This window comes from Mobula hypostoma, chromosome X2, assembly GCF_963921235.1.
Source record: "Mobula hypostoma chromosome X2, sMobHyp1.1, whole genome shotgun sequence".
NCBI lineage: Eukaryota > Metazoa > Chordata > Chondrichthyes > Myliobatiformes > Myliobatidae > Mobula > Mobula hypostoma.
The window spans coordinates 16,552,381-16,574,507 of NC_086129.1; the positions used below are offsets into that span (position 1 = coordinate 16,552,381).

General features: G+C 42.8%; 1 protein-coding gene across 1 annotated transcript in view; it reads left to right on the forward strand.

Annotated features, from left to right (window-relative positions):
• The window catches only part of nfrkb (nuclear factor related to kappaB binding protein), a 107,623-nt gene that overhangs the window by 835 nt on the left and 84,661 nt on the right, over positions 1 to 22,127 (forward strand). The window contains exon 2 of the mRNA XM_063038441.1: positions 15,828 to 15,912. Within this exon, the coding sequence (XP_062894511.1) occupies positions 15,828 to 15,912 (85 nt within the window). The remainder of the gene's footprint in view (positions 1 to 15,827; positions 15,913 to 22,127) is intronic.

Sequence of the window (22,127 nt, forward strand, 5' to 3'; positions counted from 1 at the left end):
CCCTCATCCTAAGAACACTTCTCATATATTTACCTGTTCTGCTACCTTCATGTTTATGATCCTTCTGGTGCTCTGAGCTTACCAGTATCCTTATTGTGCATTCCCTTATCTTCCTTATATATTCTTGTTGCATTAATTCAGAATTTCCCCTACTGACTCGTGCATTAATACCTTCCCACAGACCAGTTTCTTACTACTTGCCTTAAAGCTAATTTTTACATCAATTACAAACTGTTTAATCATGCCCCTTACATTGTAAGTATTGCATTATTAAACACTATCATTATCTTTTATGGACTGAATAAATATCAGTGACAGGATTATTTTATTCATTTGACTTAAATGTACACTCAGTGGTCATTTTATTTGGTACAGGAGTACATCGTCGTCTTCTGCTGTAGCCCATCCATTTCAAGGTTCGATGTGTGTTCATAAATGTTCTTCTGCACACCACTGTTGTTATTTGAGATGCTGTCACCTTCCTATGAGCTTGAACTAGTCTGGTCATTTTCCTCTAACCTATTTTATTAACAAGCTACTTTTGCCCACAAGCTACCGCTGACTAGATATTTTTGTTTCTTGCACCGTTTTCTCTTAACTCTATAGATTGTTCTGTGTGAAAATTCCAGGAGATCTACAGTTTCTGAGATACTCAAAACTCCCCATCTGGCACCAACAATGATTCCACAGTCAAAGTCACTTAGATCACATTTCTTCCCCATTCTGATGTTTGGTCTGAACAACAACTGAACCTCTTGACCATGTCTGCATGCTTTTATGCATTGAGTTGCTGCCACATGATTGGCTGATTAGATATTTGCATTAATGAGCAGGTGTACCTAATAAAGTGGCCACTGAGTGTAGATTGCAGAAATAGAAACTGTCACTGAGGTGCACAGTAACCTACTACTGTCACCTTAATGAACTACTCTCCTTAGGGATTGACAATGATTTTCTTTAGTAGGACTTGCTAAAACCATATAGAACGTGTTTATGCCCTACCTTTATCAATCCTTTGTAGTATGCCCTGAAAAATTCAGTGATTAGTCAAACGTACCTTTCCCCTAACATGCTGATTTGTCTTCCAATAATTTGTATTTTTCTAAATGGCAAATTACTTTGACCTTTAGAATCTTCTTCACTAATTTTGCGTATTCTTTATATTATGCTGATTGCTCAGTTGTTTCTCATTCTATCCATTTCTCATTTTTTTTTTAATAACAAGTATAATGATACCATTGTTCCTGTTCTCAGGCACCATGTCTTTGGCTAAAGAGATTTGGAAAATAATGATCAGTGTGTCCGCCATTTCCTCCCTTGTATATTTAAAAAGTTTCTTTTAACCTCAAGCTAATGATCTCATCCAGTATCTCACAGTCCTCTTTTATTTATACCCTGTATGTACTTTGCCCCTCATTTATTAAAACAGGAAAAGTAGACATTCAGAGACAACACATGTTTTGTATCTACACGTGGATCTCATCTGTTGAAGCAGTGGGTTGTAGTTGCATATAAGAGAAAATCTGCAGGTGCTGGAAATCTGAACACCACCACAGTGTGGTCGTAGTTACATGTATTCTATATGCAAGCTGCTAATTTGTTTAATAGTTTGTTGTTTTAGCTTTGTCATCATTCTTTCTTTATATTTATTATTTGGTCTTGTATTTGGTCTGCTTCCGAAGCCCAATGTAAAATTCAGTTTCCCACTATAACTTAACCATGTACCCAGAATTTACTCAAGTAATCTGGAGGGCAGATTACAGGAGTAAGTGATCAGCACGTTGTGCGCAACACATCATACACAGGCTCATACTGTTCCCTTGCTTTGTTCAGAGTAGGCTAAAATGGGGACACAGCTAGTAAAGCTTCTACCTTGCAGTTGAAGTGACCTGGTCCAATCCTGATCTCACTGCTGTCTGTGTGGAGTTTGCACGTTCTCCTTATAACCACACGAGTTTCCTTCAACTGCTCCAGTTTGCTTCTACAACCCATTGATATACAGGCCAGTGGGTGAACTGGCTGCTGTAAATTGTCCAGAGTGGGTGTAGAATTTAGGGGGAGTTGTTGGGTGGGTAGAAAGCAAAAATTGGGCTTAATGTAAGATTGGCCTGATAGGTGCAGTAGGCTATGCTATGTTACTGACTGATTCTGAGAAAGATGAACAGAGAGATCACTGGACTGCAAAACCTCACTGGCTTCTCTAAAATAGTAGAAGCAGCGTCACTGAGGTATCTGGAATGCACTTTTCCATAAAATGAACTGTTCTATTTGGTCTTCTCTTGGGTGTGAAGAAGCAAATTACAATCACTGAGTAATTTTATTCCTCATAGCCCATCCCCAAGATCGAGGGTGACTGTTTCAAACTTTAGCTTTGTGGATTCTGTGGTGACTGAAGAAGTCAGTGTGGGAATCACAGACTCCACATATAGTGCCTGATTGGGTGGTGACTATGCCTAATCAGTCCTAGTCTAGTCAAATGATGGTAAATCCTATCCTTCAGAATCCTCTCCCACAACTGATGTCAGACTCACTGGCCTGTAGATCCCTGACATGTCTTTTTGCCTTTTTAAAATTATGGTACAACATTAGCCACCCTCCAGTCTCCTAGAACTTCACTAGTGCTAACGATGAAGCAAATAACCCTGCCAGGACCACTGCAGGTTCTTCTCGGGCTTCTGACAAGTTCTGAGGATGTACTTCATCAGGCCCTGGGGATGTTTTAAGACTGCCGAAAATTGGTATATGGTCTAAGACATCACACTTCATTTGCCTCAGTTCTTTCTCTTCCCCTGATCTTAGCCACATAAGAACGACTGAGAAATATTCATCAAAAATCTCACTCATCTTCTGCAGCTCCACACATAGACAATTATGCTGATCATAAGGAAACATATTCTCTCCCTTACCACTATTTTTACTCCGAATATACTTGTAGAATCTCTTAGGATCTTCCTGAATTTAGCCTCCTAGATCCATCACATGTCCTCTTTTTGCTCTCTGATTTCCCTCTTAAGTGTACTCCTACATTTCTTATTGGTTTGAGGGGTTCACCCAATCCCAAATGCCTAAACTTAATATAAGGCATCTTGGCCCTGACCAGAGCCCCAATCTCTATTGGGCTTATTGAGCAACAACTCAAAGGTTATCTGGCCTATATATTTCTATTTCTGTGGCACAGGGAGTAATCCAGAGAGCAATACCCTCGAGGACCTATTTTTTACACTTGCTTCCTCTCTCCCTGTACTCACTCGGCATTGAGACTGGAGCAGACTCGATGGGCTGAATAGTCTAATTCTGCTCCTGTGTCTTATAGTCTTTTGTGTCATGGACAGGGCCTCATTCCTTTTTCTACCCATGTCATTGGTACCGATGTGTATAGAGACCTACAGCTGCTTCCCCTCCTCTTGAGAATGTTCTGCAACCACTCAAAATGTGGTGGGACTTGAACTTTGCTCTCTGGATTGCTAGTCAAGCACTCTGTACTCCACCATCCCACCCAGATCTTTGGAGCTTGTAGCATTTGTTGGAACTGGTGCACTTGCTGTTCCACTTCAGATCACAGGATTTTTTCTGTGGTTCTGAACTTGCATGAGGTCTTCTAAAAATTTCAGTTCATTTAGTTACTTGAATTTATATTCTGTGCTTGCCAGAGTGGGGTTTAAACTCATGTCCCTTGGGTAGTTAGTCTAGTCTCAGTGCCATTCTTACATTATTTTCATGCAATTGTATCTTTGATGTTCGACCAAACAAACCTCCATCGCATTCGTAAAAACTTGTGAAACAGGCTATTGATTGTAACAATCAAGAGCAGGGATGTGGGTGTGAAGCCTGGTTCAAGATGATTGTGATTTCAGTCACATTCTAACCCAACTCCAATATCCTTCAATTCCCTCAATTTCCAAAAGTCTATTGATCTCAGCCTTGAATATACTCAATCACTGGCATATGTCATGAAATTAAAAATTTTTCTCTTGAAGACTTGTAGATACTCAGATATTGAGTTAATTTATAACAGAAATCAATAGATTTCTGGATAGTAAGGGAACAGAGAGATATGGTAAAAATGCAGGCAAAATGTGCCGAAATCAAAGATTAGCCATGAACTTGGTGAATAGTGGTGCAAGCTCGAAGTTCTGACTTCCTGTGTTATAAGCTGCATGGCAGAGCCCGTGCCCAGGGAGAATCACGTTGTATACAATGTGCTCCAAGCTACTTGAACTCTAGGGCATGATTTCTGAACTTGAAATGCACCTAGAGTCACTATAGAAGACATGAGAGATTTGTGGATGGTACATTTGGTCACCTGCGGCCTGAGAATTGTGCTGTTTACGAGCATCCACACCCCTATGAAAAGAGAATTCTGAAGATTTACAACCCTGTAACTAAGTAAATTTCATCTCATTTCCATTGGAAATTGTGAATGCTTTATACTGTGACTATATCGCCTTGCTTTAGTCTCCTCAGCCAAAGGAAACAGCTTTCCTCACACCAATCCTATTAACCTCTCACAGAATTTTTCAGGTCTCAGATTGCCGGGATGTCTTTAATTTTTCTAAACTTCAGTGAGCGTCAGTCCAACACAGTAATTTCCCAGGGGCAATCCCCTCAAACCTGGAATCAATTTAGTAGATATGAGTACACCTTCTCCAGGTGTGTTCTCAGCAAACTCCAGAGAAGCTGTAACAGGACTTGCTCATTTCTGTAAATAACTTCTCTTCTGCGCCAATACCTAACCAGCTAAAATAAAGGTCTCTATCTTCTGTAAAGTTTTTCTTCTGTATTGCTTGCCGTGTGTCAAGGATAAGGGGCCCAAAACTGCTCACAATACTCCAAGTGAGGCCTCATCAGTGCTTTATAGAGCCTCAACATTACACCCTTGCTTTTATATTCTAGTCCTCTTGAAATGAATGCTAACATTGCATTTGCCTTTCTCACCACAGACTCAACCTGCAAATTAATCTTTAGGGAATCCTGCACAAAGACTCCCAAGTCCCTTTGCATCTCAGTTTTTTGTATTTTCTCTCCATTCAGAAAATAGTCAAAGCTTGCATTCTTTCTACAGAAGTGCATAACCACAAGCTTCCCAACACTGTATTCCAACTGCTACTTTGCCCATTCTCCTAATCAGTCCAAGTCCTTCTGTAGCCTCTCTACTTCCACAAGGCTACCTGCAACTCCATCATATTGTCTGCAAACTTTGCAACAAAGCCATCAATTCCATCATCCAAATCATTGACATACAGCATAAAAAGAATTGGTCCCAACACAGCCCCTGGCATAATTTACATATTACTATTTATGGTTTTATTACTATTTATTATTTATGGTGCAACTGTAACAAAAACCAATTTCCCCCGGGATCAATAAAGTATGACTATGACTGTGGAACGCCACTAGTCACCGGCAGCCAACAAGAAAAGGCTCCGTTTATTCCCACTCTTTGCCTCCTGCCAATCAGCCACTGCTTTATCCATGCTAGAATCTTTCCTGTAATACCATGGATTCATAGCTAGTTTAACATAGAAACCATAGAAAAACTACGGCACAGAAACAGGCCTTTTGGCCTTTCTTGGCTGTGTCGAACCATTTTCTGCCTAGTCCCACTGACCTGCACATGAACCATATCCTTCCATACACCTCCCATCCATGTATCTGTCCAATTTATTCTTAAATGTTAAAAAAGAACCCACATATACCACCTCGTCTGGCAGCTCATTCCACACTCCCACCACTCTCTGTGTGAAGAAGCCCCCCCTAATGTTCCCTTTAAACTTTTCCCTCTTCATGTCCTCTGGTTTTTTTTCTCCCCATGCCTCAGTGGAAAAAGCCTGCTTGCATTCACTCTATCTATACCCATCATAATTTTATATACCTCTATCAAATCTCCCCTCATTCTTCTACACTCCAGGGAATAAAGTCCTAACCTATTCAACCTTTCTTTGTAACTGAGTTTCTCAAGTCCCGGCAACATCCTTGTAAACCTTTTTTGCACTCTTTCAACCTTATTAATATCCTTCCTGTAATTTGGTGACCAAAACTGAACACAATACTCCAGATTTGGCTTCACCAATGCCTTACACAACCTCGTCATAACATTCCAGCTCTTATACTCAATACTTTGATTAATAAAGGCCAATGTACCAAAAGCTCTCTTTACGACCCTATCTACCTGTGACGCCACTTTTAGGGAATTTTGTATCTGTATTCCCAGATCCCTCTGTTCTACAGTACTCCTCAGTGCCTTACCATTTACCCTGTATGTTCTACCTTGGTTTGTCCTTCCAAAGTGAAATACCTCACACTTGTCAACTCCATCTGCCATTTTTCAGCCCATTTTTCCAGCTGGTCCAAGTCCCTCTGCAGGCTCTGAAAATCTTCCTCACTGTCCACTACACCTCCAATCTTTTTATCATCAGCAAACTTTCTGATCCAATTTACCACATTATCATCCAGATCATTGATATAGATGACAAATAACAATGGACCCAGCACTGATCCCTGTGACACACCACTAGTCACAGGCCTCCACTCAGAGAAGCAATTCTCTACCACCACTCTCTGGCTTCTTCCATTGAGCCAATTTACCACCTCTCCATATATACCTAACGACTGAATTTTCCTAACTAACCTCCCATGCGGGACCTTGTCAAAGGCCTTACTGAAGTCCATGTAGACAACATTCACTGCCTTCCCTTCATCCACTTTCCTGGTAACCTCCTTGAAAAACTCCAATAGATTGGTCAAACATGACCTACCACGCACAAAGCCATGTTGACTCTCCCTAATAAGTCCCTGTCTATCCAAATGTTTGTAGATTCTGTCTCTTAGTACTCCCTCCAATAACTTACCCACTACCGACGTCAAATTTACCAGCCTATAATTTCCCGGATTACTTTTCGATCCTTTTTTAAACAAGGGAACAACATGTGCCATTCTCCAATCCTCCGGCACCTCACCTGTAGACACCGACATTTTAAATATATCTGCCAGGGCCCCTGCAATTTCAACACTAGTCTCCTTCAAAGTCGGAGGAAATACCCTGTCAGGTCTTGGGGATTTATCCACTTTAATTTGCCTCAAGATAGCAAGCACCTCCTGCTTTTCAATCTGTACAGTTTCCATGATCTCACTACTTGCTTTCCTTAATTCTATAGACCTCATGCCAGTTTCCTTAGTAAATACAGACGCAAAAAACCCATTTAAGATCTCCTCCATTTCTTTTGGTTCCACACATAGCCGACCACTCTGATCTTCAAGAGGACCAATTTTATCCCTTACAATTCTTTTACTCTTAATATACCTGTAAAAGCTCTTTGGATTATCCTTCACTTTGACTGCCAAGGCAACCTCATGTCTTTTAGCCCTCCTGATTTCCTTCTTAAGTATTTTCTTGCACTGTTTATACTCCTCAAGCACCTTATTTACTCCCTGTTTCCAATACATGTCATACAACTCTTCTTCTTTATCAGAGTTGCAATATCCCTTGAGAACCACTCACAACCTTTCTATTTGTGGCTTTGCTTGAACTTTTAACATCATTTATTTTCACCCCACTGTCAGCTCTGGCACTCTGGTTCCCATCCCCCCGCAAATCTAGTTTAAAGCCTCCCCAATAGCACTAACAAACCTCCCTGAAAGGATATTGGTCCCCTTGTAGTTCAAGTGTAACCCGTCTCTCTTGTACAGGTCCCATCTGCCCCAGAAGAGGTCCCAATGATCCTGAAATCTGAAACCCTGCCCCCTACACCAGTTCCTCAGCCACTTGTTCATCCTCCAGAGCATCCTATTCCTACCCTCACTGGCACGTAGCACAGGTAGCAATCCTGAGATTACCACCCTTGAGGTCCTGCTTTTCAACTTTCTACCAAGCTCTCTATACTCACTCTCCAGGACCTCCTCACTCTTCCTTGCTATGTCATTGATACCGATGGGCACCACGGCATCTGGCTGATCACCCTCCCACTTCAGAATGTCATGCAAGCTATCAGAGACATCCTTGACCCTGGCACCCGGGAGGCAAAAAACCATCCGGGATTCTCTGTCACGACCACAGGAACTCCTATCTGTACCTCTAACTATCGAGTCCCCTATCACTACCGCTCTCCTCTTTTTCCACCCTCCCTTCTGCACTGCAGAGCCAGACCCAGTGCCAGAGATCCAGCTACTGCAGCTTGTCCCAGGTAAGTCATCCCCCCCAACAGTATCCAATGCGGTATACTTGTTGAGGGGAATGGCCACAGGGGGACCCTGCTCTGCCTGCCCTTTCCTCTTCCCTCGCCTGAAAGTGACCCAATTTCCTGTGCTCTGCTCTTTTGGCGTAACTACCTCCCTGTAGCTACTATCTATAATCTCCTCATTCTCCTGAATGATCTGGAGGTCACCCAGCTCCTGCTCCAGTTCCCTAACGCGGTTTGTTAGGAGCTGCAGCTGGATGCACTTCTTGCAGATGTCATTGTCAGGGACACCGGAGGGCTCCCTGACTTCCCACATCCTCCAAGAGGAGCATTCCAACATCCTGCCTGGCATTCGCTCTACTCTAAACAATCTGAACAAAAAACTTACCGGAACCTACTCTGGCTTCTGCCTGTTCTCGCCGAAGCCTGTTGAGCCAAAGCTGTCCCACTCTACTCCCTCTCACTACGCTGCCCACTGTATATGGTGGTCTGTTTTTAAACCTTGGCGCGCTACGTCACGTGCCTGCGCAGTGCAGACACTTCTCCCCGAGTAGTGTTTAAAAAAATAAGACTTTTTCTACCCGATTTCATCACTCCCTTCTTCTCAGCTGCTTGCTTCGACTGAAACAAGAACCGTTGAAAATTCCTCGTTTTAAACCTTGGCGCGCTACGTCATGCGTCTGCGCAGTGCAGACCCTTCTTCCCGAGCAGTGTTTAAAAAAAATAGACTTTCTCTACCCGATTTCTTTACTCCCTTCTCAGCTGCTTGCTTCGACTGCTTCATGTCTGGCAGCTTGTCAAAGACCTTCTGAAAATCAAAGGACACAACATCAACTGATTCTTCTTTGTCTATACTGCTTGTTATTTCTTCAAAGAATTCCAGCAAGTCTGTCAGGCAAGATTTTCCCTTGAGGAAACCATGCTGACTACGGCTTATTTTATCATGTACCCCCAAGTACCCTGACACCTCATCCTTAATAATTGACTCCAACATCTTCTCAACCACTGAAGTCAGACAAACTGTCCTATAGGTTCCTTTCTTCTGCCTCTCTCCCTTCTGGAACCATTCCAGAATCTAGTGATTCTTGAAAAATCATTACTAATGCCTCCATAATCGCTTCAGCAACCTCTTTCAAAACCCTGGGGTGTACACCATCTGGTCCATGTGATTTATCTACTTTCAGACCTTTCAGTTTCCCAAGAACTTTCTCTCTCGTAATGGTAACTTCACATATTTCATGACCCCTGGCACCTGGAACTTCCACCATACTGTTACTGTCTTCCACAGTGAAGACTATTGCAAGATTTCAGTTCGTCAGCCATTTCCTTATCCCCCATTGCTATCTCTCCAGCATTTTTTTCCAGTGGTCCAATATCCACTCTTGCCTCTCTTTTACACTTTATGTATCCGAAGAAACTTTTGGTATCCTTTTTAATATTATTGGCTAGCTTACTTTCGTATCCCATCTTTACCTTAATTACTTTTTAGTTACCTTCTGTTGGGTTTTAAAAACTTCCCACTAATTTTTACTGTGTCATATGCCATCTCTTTGGCTTTTATGTTGGCTTTGACTTCTCTTGTTCACCCATGGTTGTGTCATATTGTCTTTAGAATACTTCTTCCTCTTTGGGATGTATATATCCTGTGCTTTCTGAATTGCTTCCAGAAATTCCAGCCATTGCTGCTGTGCCATCATCCCTGCCAGTGTTCTTTTCCAATTAATTCTGGCCAGCTCTTCTCTCATGCCTCTGCAATTTCCTTTGCTCCACTGTAGTACTGATACATCTGACTTTAGCTTCTCCTTCTCAAATTTTAAGGTGAATTTGATCATATTATGATCATTTGTCCCAAAGGATTCTTTTTACCTTAAGCTCTCTAATCAATTCTGGTTAATTGCACAACACCCAATCCAGAATAGCAGTTTCCCCCAGTGGGCTCAACCACGAGCTGCTTTAAAAACCCATCTCATAGGCACTCTAGAAATTCCTCGTCCTGGAATCCTGCACCAACCTGATTTTCCCAATCTACCTGCATATTGAAATCCCCCGTGACTATTGTAACATTGCCCTTTTGGCATGCATTTTCTATCTCCCGTTGTAATTTGTAGACTACATCCATACGACTGTTTGGTAATGTGTATTTAACTCCCATGAGGTTCTTTTTACCCTTCCAGTTCCTTAGCTCTAACCACAATGATTTAACACCTTCCAACCCTATGTCACCTCTTTCTAATGGTTTGATTTTATTTTTTACCAACAGAGCAAAAAGAGGAAAAAAAAAGTAGTGAAGTAGTGTTCTTGGGTCAGTGTCCATTTGGAAATCTGATGCAGAGGGATAAGAAGCTGTGCTTGAATCATTGAGTGTGTGCTTTCAGGCTACTATACTTGCTCTCTGATGGTAGCAATGAGTAATTCTGGGTGGTGGGGGTCCTTAATGATGGATGCTGCTTTTTTGAGGCATCGCTCCTTGAAGGTGTCCTGGATGCTGATGAGTCTAGTGCCCATGATGGTGCTGACTGAGTTCACAACTTTCTGTAGTATATTTTAATCCTGGGCAGTGTTCCCCTCCTGTACCAGATGGTGATGCAGCCAGTCAGAATTCTCTCCCTGATTCATCTGTGAAAATTTGCGAGTGTCTTTGGTGACATACCAGTTCTCCTCAAACTCCTAATGAAACATAGCCCCTGTTGTACCTTCTTTGGTCAAGAAGGTTCAGTTACTTGGCATTTAAGACGAGGTAGTAAATTGGATTAGACTTTGGCTTTGCAGGAGAAGCTAGAGAGTCGTAGATGGTTGCCTCTGTGACTGGAGGCCTGTGACTAGTGGTGTGCTACGTGGATTGGTGCTGGGTCTGCTGCCAGTGATCTGGGTGATAATGTGGTTAACTGGATCAGCAAATTTATGGATGACATCAAGACTGGGGCTGTCGTAGACAGGGAAGATTATCAAAGCTTGCAGCAGGATCTAAACCAGCTGGAAAAATGGGCTGAGAACTGGCAGGTGGAGTTTAATGCAGATGAGTGTGAGGTGTTGCACTTTGGTAGGACCAAACAGGGTAGGTTTTACATAGTGAGCAGTAGGTCACTGGTGTGTGGTAGAACAATGAGATCTGAGAATACGGGTCCATAATTCATTGAAGGTAGCGTCACAGGTAGATAGGATCATGAAAAAAGCTTATGGCACATTGGCCTTCATAAATCAAAATACTGAATACAGGAGTTGGGATGTTATGTTGAAGTTGTGTATGACATTGCTGAGGCTTAATTTGGAGTATTGTTTCAATAGGTATATTTAATGTCAGAAATATATACACTATACATCCTGAAATTCTTTTTCGTTGCAAACATCGACGAAAACATAGGAGTGCCCCAAAGGATGAATGACAGTTAAGCATTAAAACCCAAATCCCCCCCGCAGCTCCCCCTCCGACGCACAAGCAGCAGCAAGGCAACGACCCCCCCCCGACCCTCACCAGCAAAAAAGCATCGGCACCCTCCACCAAGCACCCAAGCATGCAGCAAAGCATCAATAAAGACACAGATTTACAGTACCCCAAAGACCACTCATTCACCCGGTAATTCGACATAACCACAGGCGCTCTCTCTCTCTCCCCCTAATAAGGGAAAAAGAGGTGTGCCCATTTCACAGCGAGAGGGGAAACATAACAATCAACTCGTCGATTTACGATGATGGAAGTCTGTTGCATTGCTTCTTCTGAGCTTTGTGCCCAAAGAACTCGGGTCTCTGGGCACACAGCCAGCAGCCAGCTTGCTGCTTTCGATCTTCCGTCTCCCACGAGGCACCAGGTGGCGGCACCGACCTCAAGTCTGCCCGTCTCCAGAGCCACGAAAAACCCGCACTCTGAAGGCGTGCTTGTCCTCTGGGCTGCATCCTTGGCATATCGAGTAGCAGCCAGTTGTGAGACCCCCTAGAGCGGGTCCCATTCTGGCAAAGAACCGAAGTCAGTGTGTAACTCCAGGTCAGGGTCTTCAAAAGAACCCTGAAAGGGGGAGAAAAAAAGATACTAAAGATAGAAATAGAGCTGTTTCCGAAGATGCGAGCAAAGGAGTCAGCGAGAGGCACCATTGTCCTCCTAAGCTCCGCCCATTTGCAGTTTTGGACAATTACCTGCAGGAAAGATATAAATAAGATTCAAACATTACAGAGAAAATTTACAAGTATGTTGCCTGGACTGGAAGACCTGAGTTATAAGGTTGAATAAGTTAGAACTTTATTCCCTAGAACGTAGAAGATTGAGGGGAGGTTTGATAGAGGTAAGCGTTTAAGGGTGAACATGTGGGGAAACTTCATTTAAGAGAAGTTTAGTTAATACGTAATGGGAAGCGTATGAAGGGATATGGTCCAGGAACAGGTCGATGGGACTAGGTAGTTTAAATGGTTCAGCATAGACTATTTGGGCCGAAGGGCCTGTGTCTGTGCTGTAGTTTTCTATGACTTTGTGACAGTAATCGATTCTTTATCTTGTCAGTAGGAGCAAACCAAAAGTTCACATGGAGTTGGTGTTCAGAATAATGGCTGGTTTATTAAAAACTAGTGTGCACCAGGAGACCAGTCAAAGCTGATCTACATGAGCGTGAACCTGGGACAGCTTTAACATTCTCAGTTGATGATTATTACCAGTAAAAACTACAGTTTGTAACAGAATGGTGACTACAGAAAGATTTAATTAAGTAGCAGACTACGTTCTGATTACAGAATCAATTTTCACAGGTCTAACAGCAAATCCAATTTTCTGTTACAACAATGGGTGTACAATATACAGGATTAGTGAAGTATCTGAAACCTGAATGTTGTCACTGCTGCATTCCATGTCTTTCCTTTGGCCTGCAGTTCCCTGATACCACATAAACGCAATCTACATCGCTCGTCATTTGCCCTGATTATTCTTTCACCTGCAACACCACTCATCTCAAGTGCTCCAAATTTCTTGAGCAGCCTCCTGAGTTAACTTTATTAGAAGCCTTCTGAAAATTACTACATTTAAGAGGCCTTTAGACAGATACTTAAATAGACAAAGCATTGAGGATGCAGGCAAATAGGATTAATGTGGATGGGGAGAAAAGGCTGGGTGGACATAGTGGGCAGAAGGGCCTGTATGACTCTAAAATCCAAACCCACTGGCTCCCCCATGTCTGTTCTACTCAGCATCCTTATAATGCTGCAGCAGATGGTTCAAACATAACTTTCTTTGCATAAAACTACATTGATCTGCTCAATTCTATTCTTTTCATTACAGATCCCAGTAGTTTCCCTACTCATGGTGCATGGATTGCAAGCAAAAGCTCTTAGCAGACCCTCCATGATGTCACAAATGCTACGCTTATTGAGCTAAAACATCCTTATGTTGAGCCAGCAAACTGTTTTGCATAACTTTTTAAAAAGATCATTTTTATTAGCTTTATTTGCACATGTACACGAAACATACAGTGAAATGTGGGAGGAAACCAGAGGAAACCAATGTGGTCACAGGGAGAAGGTGCAATCTCTCTTACAAATAACAGCAAGAATTGAACCCAGGTCGCTGGCACTGTAAAGCGTTACGCTAACTGCTACACAACCGTGCTGCCCACCCCACCCCCATCCCCATAACTGTGTTGCATCTGATTTAACCTTATCCTTTGATATAATTTGACTGTCCAATTCTACCACATTCACCCAAGATGCTGAAATGGAACCCTTCAATTGTTCATTCTATGTCTGCACATCATCTGTACTACTATGTAATTAAAGTCTTAGGTAGGGAAATGAACTCTAGACACATTTAAATACAAACCCCATTTCCAGAAAAGTTGGGATATTTTCCAAAATGCAATAAAAACAAAAATCTGTGATATGTTAATTCACGTGAACCTTTATTTAATTGACAAAAGTACAAAGAAAAGATTTTCAACAGTTTTACTGACCAACTTAATTGTATTTTGTAAACATACACAAATTTAGAATTCGATGGCTGCAACACACTCAACAAAAGTTGGGACAGAGGCATGTTTACCATTGTGTTACATCACCTTTCCTTTTAATAACACTTTTTAATCGTTTTGGAACTGAGGATACTAATTGTAGTAGATTTGCAATTGGAAATTTTGTCCATTCTTGCTTGATATAAGACTTCAGCTGCTCAACAGTCCGTGGTCTCTTTTGTCTGATTCTCCTCTTCATGATGCACCATACATTTTCAATAGGAGATAGGTCTGGACTGGCAGCAGGCCAGTCAAGCACACGCACTCTGTGTCTACAAAGCCACGCTGTTGTAGCCTGTGCAGAATGTGGTCTGGCATTGTCCTGCTGAAATAAGCATGGACGTCCCGGGAAGAGACGTCACCTTGATGGCAACATACGTCTCTCTAAAATCCTAATATACGCCTCAGAGTCAATGGTACCTTCACATACATGCAACTCACCCATGCCGTGGGCACTGATGCACCCCCATACCATCACAGATGCTGGCTTTTGCACCTTTCGCTGATAACAATCTGGATGGTCGTTTTCATCTTTGGCACGGAGAACTCGACACCTGTTTTTTCTGAAAACTAGCTGAAATGTGGACTCATCTGACCACAGCACACGGTTCCACGGTCTTTCGGTGTATCTGAGATGAGCTTGGGCCCAGAGAACTCGCCGGCATTTTCTGCATAGAGTTGATGTATGGCTTCCTCCTTGCGTAATACAGTTTCAAGTTGCATTTCTGGATGCAGTGATGGACTGTGTTGAGTGACAATGGTTTTCCGAAGTACTCCCGAGCCCAGGAAGCTATAATTGTCACAGTAGCATGACGGTTTCTTAGGCAGTGCCGCCTGAGGGCTTGAAGATCACGCGCATTCAACAGTGGTTTCCGACCTTGCCCTTTACGCACTGAGATGTCTCTGAATTCTCTGAATCTTTTCACAATATTATGTACTGTAAATGTTGAAAGACCTAAATTCTCTGCAGTCTTGCGTTGAGAAATGTTCCTTTTGAACTGACTAACAATTCTCTCAGGAATTTTGGCACAAAGGGGTGAGCCACGACCCATCCTTGCTTGCAAAGACTGAGCCTTTGATGGACGCTACTTTTATAGCCAGTCATGATACCTCACCTGCTTAATGTGGAGTCTTCCAAACCGGTGTTACTTGAATATTCTGTGCACTTTTCAATCTTATTTTAACTCTGTCCCAACTTTTGTTGAGTGTGATACAGCCATCAAATTCTAAATTTGTGTATATTTACAAAATACAATTGTTAGTAAGTAAAACTATTGAAAATCTTTTCTTTGTACTTTTGTCAGTTAAATAAAGGTTTACGTGAATTAATATATCACAGATTTTTGTTTTTATTGCATTTTGGAAAATATCCCAACTTTTCTGGAAATGGGGTTTGTAGATTGGGATACCTTTTCTTGACCTTCTCTGTCTTTCCTTCGTTATCCTATTGCTAACGTTCAAGCATGAGTAGTTTAATGTGTTCGGTTGAGCTGATTATCTCAATCAGTCAATCTTAACTGTCAGAGCTGCAGGAGTTCATTCAAAGTATGTGGAATTCTCTTTAATAGGTCAGAAGAGTCCCCATAAGAAGCATGTTTAAAACAATTGCTAAACTAGGCCACCTTGCTTCAAGTTCCTGCATCACCTTCAACTTCTATTTTCCTATCCACAGGACCATCCAGACTTGGCTACTGGCGACCTGACTCTCAATGATATCATAACCCGGATGAATGCTGGCCGAAGAGGCTCACTAGCAGGTGGGTGAAAATAGAAATCCATTTTACTTGCTCTCGGCACGTTGGCACTGTTTCCTTAAGATGATGAAGAGCCATTTCCACAAGAGATGTAGAAACACTGAAAACAGAAGCAGGAAGGAGAAGGTCATTTGATCCTTTGAACTTGTTCCATTAAGCAACATGATCCTAGCCAATTAGTCACATTCTACACCCTTTTCCAGCTGTCTTCCACATCCCTTGATTACCTCAATACTAAGAAAAATATTCAACTTTTTTTTTGAAAATGCTTACTGATTAGTCTTCAATTACTTTCTGTAGGAGAGAATTCCATAGATTCGCCACTCTCTGGGAGAAGACATCATCTCCTTATCTTAATCTTAAATGATTATCCCCAATCCTTAGACCATGACCCTGGTTGTGGGCTCCACAGCCATTAGGAACAACTGCCCAGCATCTCATCTATTCAGTCCTGTTAGAATTTTTGTAAGTTTCTGAAATCCCTCTTCATTTTTCAAAATTCCATTGAATATAAGCTTAATTGACTTATTCTGCATTGATGTACTTTGACTGTATGAAGAGATTTGAACTTGCACTTCGGATCATTAGATCATGATGTGAAGTCTAGATGGAGATGCTGCTGACAACGTGAGTGATAGAAAAGGGGTGGGGTTGGTAGAATGAGATTTTGTGTCTTGAGGCTGGTGGTATCTGGTACTGCAGAGCGTTGTATTGAGTGGGTGGAGGTGACATTATGAGATGCAGTTGACAGTATCCAGAATGGTTAGGTTATATGGACATGCCACTGTCTGGGTTACAAGTTAATATTTTGGGGAGATGGGGGTGGAGTTAATGTTTGGAGGTGCTGAGTTATGCTGAGGAGGAGCTGGTGTATGCATGATACTAAGTGCCTTAGAGCATTTATATTTGAGCTTTTTTTGAACAATTTATGATGCTGCCATGATTTACTGTATATGTTAACACTGTACTGCTCTGAGATAATCTGTTAGACTGGCTTTCAATGGGCTACTCATATTTTAATCAATTCTAATCTACACTAAGGGTGAGTGAGCAGTTGGAGTGATGGACAGCTGGTTAGTGGGCTTCAAGGCTGACACATGGCCAACCTGAGAAGTAAATATTTTCCAAAAGACTCAACAAAAGTGGCAGGCACTCTTAGCTCAGGAGCTGACATTCAAATCAGATTCTGAACATAGCAAAACTCAGTGCTTCACAGTGACAAGGCCAGAATGGTCACCAAGTCTGCATTTCCACTCACCTTTTTTCAACAACTGAAGATTGTTTTTTTTCCTGGAGTGAAACACAATAGTAGCTAGTTTCTCTGACTCTGCTCTCACGATAACGCCTGGCATTCCAGAACACCTGTAATCTCCTTTTTAAGGAATCATAGCTTCCCTTCTGCAGTGATTGATGGAGCCCTCTTGCATTTGCTACATTTCTTGAACGTCTACTGTCACCCGCCCCTCGCTCCAAACAACAGAGGTGTTGTTCCCAGTCCTCACCTTTCAACAAACCAACCTCCATGGCCAACACATATCCTTCGTCGTTTCTGCTGGCTGCAACAAGATCCCTCCGCCAGCAAATACATCTTCTCCTCTCCACCTTTTCTGTTCTGCAGAGACTGCTCCCTCTGTGACTCCCACGTCCTTTCCCAAGCACCACTCCCTGACCCCTGCAGTCACAGGAAGTGCGTCACCTCCCTCTTCACCACCATCCAGGGACCTAAACAGTCCTTCCAGGTGAGGCAGACATTCACATAACACCACCTCCAACCTGGTATACCGCATTCAGTGCCCCTGATGTGGACTCCTCTGTAACAGTGAGACCAAGTGCAGATTTGGCAACTTGAGTTGCAGAGCACCTGTGCTCTGTTCGCAGTGGCCATTCTGAGCTCTCAGTGACTACATCTGCCTATCATCCTTTAACCCCTGTTCCCAGCTCCCTCAGTCCACCCACTGGCCCCTGTCCCACTGCTCTCCTGCTCCTCTTTATACTGGCTATTTCTTTCTCAGCCCTTAGTCCTGCTGTAGGGTTTTGAATCAAAATATCAACAATTCCTCCACTCCCCCCCCACCCCCCCCACAGATGCTGCTTGGTGTGCTGAGACACTGCAACAGATTGTGTGTTGCTCCAGATTCCAGTTTCTGCAGTCTCTTTGTGTCTCCAGCAGCCATTCCCTGGCTACCTCAGAAATTTGGCACAGTATACTAGGTGAAGGACAGCACAAGATCCATTCCCCGAATTGTGTGAAATCTTAAGAAACAGGATCCTGAGTAGGCCGCCAAGGCTTTGAGCCTACTTTACTATTCAAGGACATAGCTGATGTACCTCATTGTATGTTCCAGCATTATCCCCATATTCCTTCATTCCCAATATCCAGAGGTGCCAGAGGAAGTGGTTGAGGTAGGTATATTTACATCTAATGGACACGTACATGGATAGGAAAAGTTTAGAGGGATATGGGACAAGTGCAAGCAGATTGGACTAGTTTAGATGGGCATCTTGGTTGGTATGGATAAGTTGGGCAGAAGGGCCTGTTTCCATACTGTAGGACTTTATATAACTCTATGACCCTAAATCTACCAAGTAACCCTTCACAGCTTCTTGAGGTGGAGAATTATCCCTTGCCTCCGGATCCAGCACATTATCCTCCGCAACTTCCGCCACCTTCAACAGGACCCCACCACTAAGCACATCTTTCCCTCTCCACCCCTCTCTGCTTTCCGCAGGGATCGTTCCCTCCGCGACTCCCTGGTCCACACGTCCCTCCCCACAGATCTCCCACCTGTAAGCATAAGTGCTACACCTGTCCCTACACCTCCTCTCTTGCCACCATTCAGGGCCCCAAACAGTCCTTCCAGGTGAGGCAACACTTCACTTGTGAGTCTGTTGGGGTCATCTATTGCATCCGGTGCTCCCAGTGCGGCCTCCTCTACATCGTGAAACCTGACGCAGACTGAGAGACCGCTTTGTCGAGCACCTCCGCTCCGTCCACCACAACAGACAGGATCTCCCGGTTGCCACCCACTTCAACTCTGCTTCACATTCCCATTCCGATATGTCCATACATGGCCTCCTTTGCTAGCATGATAAGGCTAAACTCAGGTGGAGGAGCAACACCTCATATACCGTCTGGGATGTCTCCAGCCCCTTGGTATGAACATTGAATTCTCCAACTTCCGGTAGTCCCCTCCCCATCCCTTCCCCCGTCCCAGTTTCACTCTGCCCCCAGTTGCCTATCACCTCCCTCATGGTTCCGCCTCCTTCTACTACCCATTGTGTTTTCCCCTATTCCGTCTTCACCTTTCCTGCCTATCACCTTCCTGCTTCCCCTCCCCCACCCCTTTATCTTTCCCCTTACTGGTTTTTCACCTGGAACCTACCAGCCTTCTCCTTCCCACCCTCCCCCCACCTTCTTTATGGGGCCTCTGCCCCTTCCCTCTTCAGTCCTGACAAAGGGTTCGGGCCCGAATCGTTGACTGATCGTTTCCACGGATGCTGCCCGACCTGCTGAGTTCCTCCAGCGTGTTGTGAGGGTTGCTTTGACCCCAGTATCTGCAGAGTATTTTGTGTTTAGAATTATCCCTTGAAATTTCTCCTAACATTACTCCTAAACAGCTGGCTACCTGGTTCTAGACTCCAAGGGCAGGGAAAATATCCTCCATACATCTCTCCTTTTGAGACCTGTAAATACAGTGGCATGCAAAAGTTTGGGCACCCCTGGTCAAAATTTTTGTTACTGTGAATAGTTAAGTGAGTGGAAGACGAACTGATCTCCAAAAGTCATAAAGTTATAGATGAAGCATTCTTTTCAACATTTTAAGCAAGGTTAGTGTATTATTTTTGTTTTGTACAATTTTAGAGTGGGAAAAAAAGGAAAGGAGCACCATGCAAAAGTTTGGGCACCCCAAGAGGTTTGAGCTCTCAGATAACTTTTACCAAGGTCTCAGACTTTAATTAGCTTGTTAGGGGTATGGCTTGTTCACAGTCATCGTTAAGAAAGGCCAGGTGATGCAAATTTCAAAGCTTCTGTAAATACCCTGACTCCTCAAACCTTATCCCAACAATCAGCAGCCATGGGCTCCTCCAAGCAGATGCCTAGCGCTCTGAAAATTAAAACAAAGCAGGAGAAAGCTGTAAGAAGATAGCAAAGCGTTTTCAGGTAGCCGTTTCCTCAGTTCATAATGTAATTAAGAAATGGCAGTTAACGGGGACGGTGGAGGTCAAGTTGAGGTCTGGAAGATCAAGAAAACTTTCTGAGAGAACTGCTCGTAGGGTTGCCAGAAAGCCAAATTAAAACCCCCATTTGACTGCAAAAGACCTTCAGGAAGATTTAGCAGACTCTGGAGTGGTGGTGCACTGTTCTACTGTGCAGCGACACCTGCACAAATATGACCTTCATGGAAGACTCATCAGAAGAAAACCTTTCCTGCGTCCTCACCACGAAATTCAGTGTCAGAAGTTTACGAAGGAACATCTAAACAAGCCTGATGCATTTTGGAAACAAGTCCTGTGGACTGATGAATTTAAAATAGAACTTTTTGGCTGCAATGAGCAAAGGTATGTTTGGAGAAAAAAGGGTGCAAAATTTCATGAAAAGAACACCTCTCCAACTGTTAAGCACGGGGGTGGATCGATCATGCTTTGAGCTTGTGTTGCAGCCAGTGGCATGGGGAATATTTCACTGGTGGAAGAATGAATTCAATTAAATACCAGCAAATTCTGGAAGCAAACATCACACCATCTGTAAAAAAAAAAGCTGAAGATGAAAAGAGGATGGCTTCTACAACAGGATAATGATCCTAAACACACCTCAGAATCCACAATGGACTACCTCAAGAGGCACAAACTGAAGGTTTTGCCATGGCTCTCACAGCCCCCTGATCTGAACATCATCGAAAATCTGTGGATAGACCTCAAAAGAGCAGTGCATGCAAGACAGTCCAAGAATCTCACAGAACTAGAAGACTTTTGCAAGGAAGAATGGGCGAAAATCCCCCAAACAAGAATTGAAAGACTCTTAGCTGGCTACAGAAAGCGTTTACAAGTTGTGATACTTGCCAAAGGGTGTGTTACTAAGTACTGACCATGCAGGGTGTCCAAACTTTTGCTTCGGGCTCTTTTCCTTTTTTGTTATTTTGAAACTGTAAAAGGTGGAAATAAATGTGTCACCTTCATATTTAATTTTATGTCTTTTGGAAACCAGGTCACCTTTTACTCGCTTAGCTATTCACAGTAACAGAAATTTTGACCGGGGTGCCCAAACTTTTGCATGCAAAAACTTTTATATTTTGAAAGCTTCTCAATGAGATCGCCATGAGACAGTACAGGCCCAACTCCTCAATCCTTTCTCATGCCGAAAACTCACCATCCCTGAAATCAATAAACCTTTGCTAACCTCCCTCAATGGACATACAGTTGCAAGAAAAAGTTTGTGAACCCTTTGCAATTACCTGGTTTTCTGCATTAATTACTCATAAAATGTGGTCTGATCTTTATCTGTCACAATAATAGGCAAACACAATCTGCCTAAACTTATAACACAAACAATTGTACTTTTCATGTCTTTATTGAACACATTGTTTAATCATTCACAGTCCAAGCTGGAAAAAATATGTGAACCCTTCTATTTATAGAACCTCCTTTAGCAGCAGTAACCTCCACCAAACCTTTCCTATAGCTGCTGATCAGACTTACACAATGGCAAGGAGGAATTTTAGACCATTCCTCCATACGAAACTGTTTCAGTTCATCAATATTTCTGAGACACCTTGCATAAACAGACCTCTTTAGGTTATGCCACAGCATCTGAATTGGTTTAAGGTCTGGACTCTGACTTGGCCATTCCAAAACACAAACTTTCTTCTTTTTAAACCATTCTGTTATTGAGTTACTCTTGTGTTTCAGATCATTGTCTTGTCGCATTATCCAACTTTTATTAAGCTTCAGATGATGGACTGCTACCCTGACATTCTCCTGTAAAATGTCTTGATACAATTTTGAACTCATTGTTCCTTCAACAATTGCAAGTCGTTTAGGCCCTGAGGCAGCAAAGCAGCCCAAAACCATGATGCTCCTTCCATTATGCTTCACAGTTGGGATGAGGTTTTGGCATTGGTGTGCAGTGCCCTTTTTCCTTCAAACATAGCGGTGTGCATTTCTGCCAGAAAGTTCAACTTTTGTTTCATCTGTCCACAGAACATTATCACAGAAGTGTT